This window comes from Wasmannia auropunctata, unplaced genomic scaffold, assembly GCF_000956235.1.
Source record: "Wasmannia auropunctata unplaced genomic scaffold, wasmannia.A_1.0 LD302649.1, whole genome shotgun sequence".
Classification (NCBI taxonomy): domain Eukaryota; kingdom Metazoa; phylum Arthropoda; class Insecta; order Hymenoptera; family Formicidae; genus Wasmannia; species Wasmannia auropunctata.
Window position 1 is genome coordinate 1 of NW_012060241.1, and position 1020 is coordinate 1020.

A 1020-nucleotide genomic window follows, 5' to 3' on the forward strand; every position below is an offset into this window, starting at 1 on the left:
ATTTTTTTTTTCGTTGAAGATATATTTTTAGTTTTCAGATGTTAATTTAATTTTATTACACTCTTATTGCGTACAAGAATGTATAAGATAATATTATCAGATGAGGTTTCAGTAAATTACAATTATTTTTAATATAAATATTGCGTAACAGGGAACAATAATTAAGTAATCAAATGATTATTTGTTTCCATCAGATTTTGTTCGTGCTCATGCACTCGGACGATCTGGACCGCATATTGGAGCTGATGCCCGTGATATCCGGCAGCGTAACGTGCGGGGTGAAATTTGCTAGCTTAAATTATCACTTCAAAAAAGTAAGCATATCCCTTTACTACAATTGCAGATCGTGTAGTACGAAATAGCCCTGACTCAAATGTTTTTACGACCAGTTCAAAATTATGCTCCAACAAGTTCATGACGATTGGATGAATCTCTCGATGGAAGCGGAACGAATTTTCAGAAAGTACATGGAATATACGTGGAGATTTACATCGGTATATTTAGGTGTGTACAAATCGAGCACTGACGTGTTACATATGTGTCCGTACGTAATACTACTTGTAAACTACGTTCCGTTTAGGTTTCATAATTGCATTTGTCATCGGTTATTCATTATTGCCGCTCGTAAACCGAGCACTCGATATTGTATCGCCGCTAAACATAACGAGACCGAAAAAACTTATGCATCCGGCCGAAATGCTGGTGGATCAAGAAAAATATTACTACACTCTGCTCATAATCATGTATTACGGTTACATCATAAGTATAGCAATCCTAGCAGCAATTGACACAATCTATTTCGTCTTCATAGAGCATGCTTGCGCACTGTTCGAGATCCTGAGGTGCAAACTGTCTTATAATTATATATAATTTATTTAAATCATTATTATTTACCCGTTATTTATAAACGTTACCTATAACTGTAAAGTGTAAGATAAAGAGATCCATATAACTTTCCTTAAGATTTAATTATAATTGTTATTATATATATATATATATATATATATATATATATATATA

At 32.9% G+C, this 1020-nt stretch overlaps 1 protein-coding gene across 1 annotated transcript; it reads left to right on the forward strand.

The window, feature by feature from the left end:
* Positions 1 to 194: 194 nt before the first annotated feature.
* Positions 195 to 842, forward strand: LOC105461248 (the record flags this gene model as incomplete). Its single annotated transcript, XM_011707746.1, has 3 exons — positions 195 to 314; positions 390 to 504; positions 581 to 842. Coding segments are annotated over 3 exons (497 nt in total), but the record flags the coding sequence as incomplete, so codon positions are not given.
* Positions 843 to 1020: the final 178 nt, after the last annotated feature.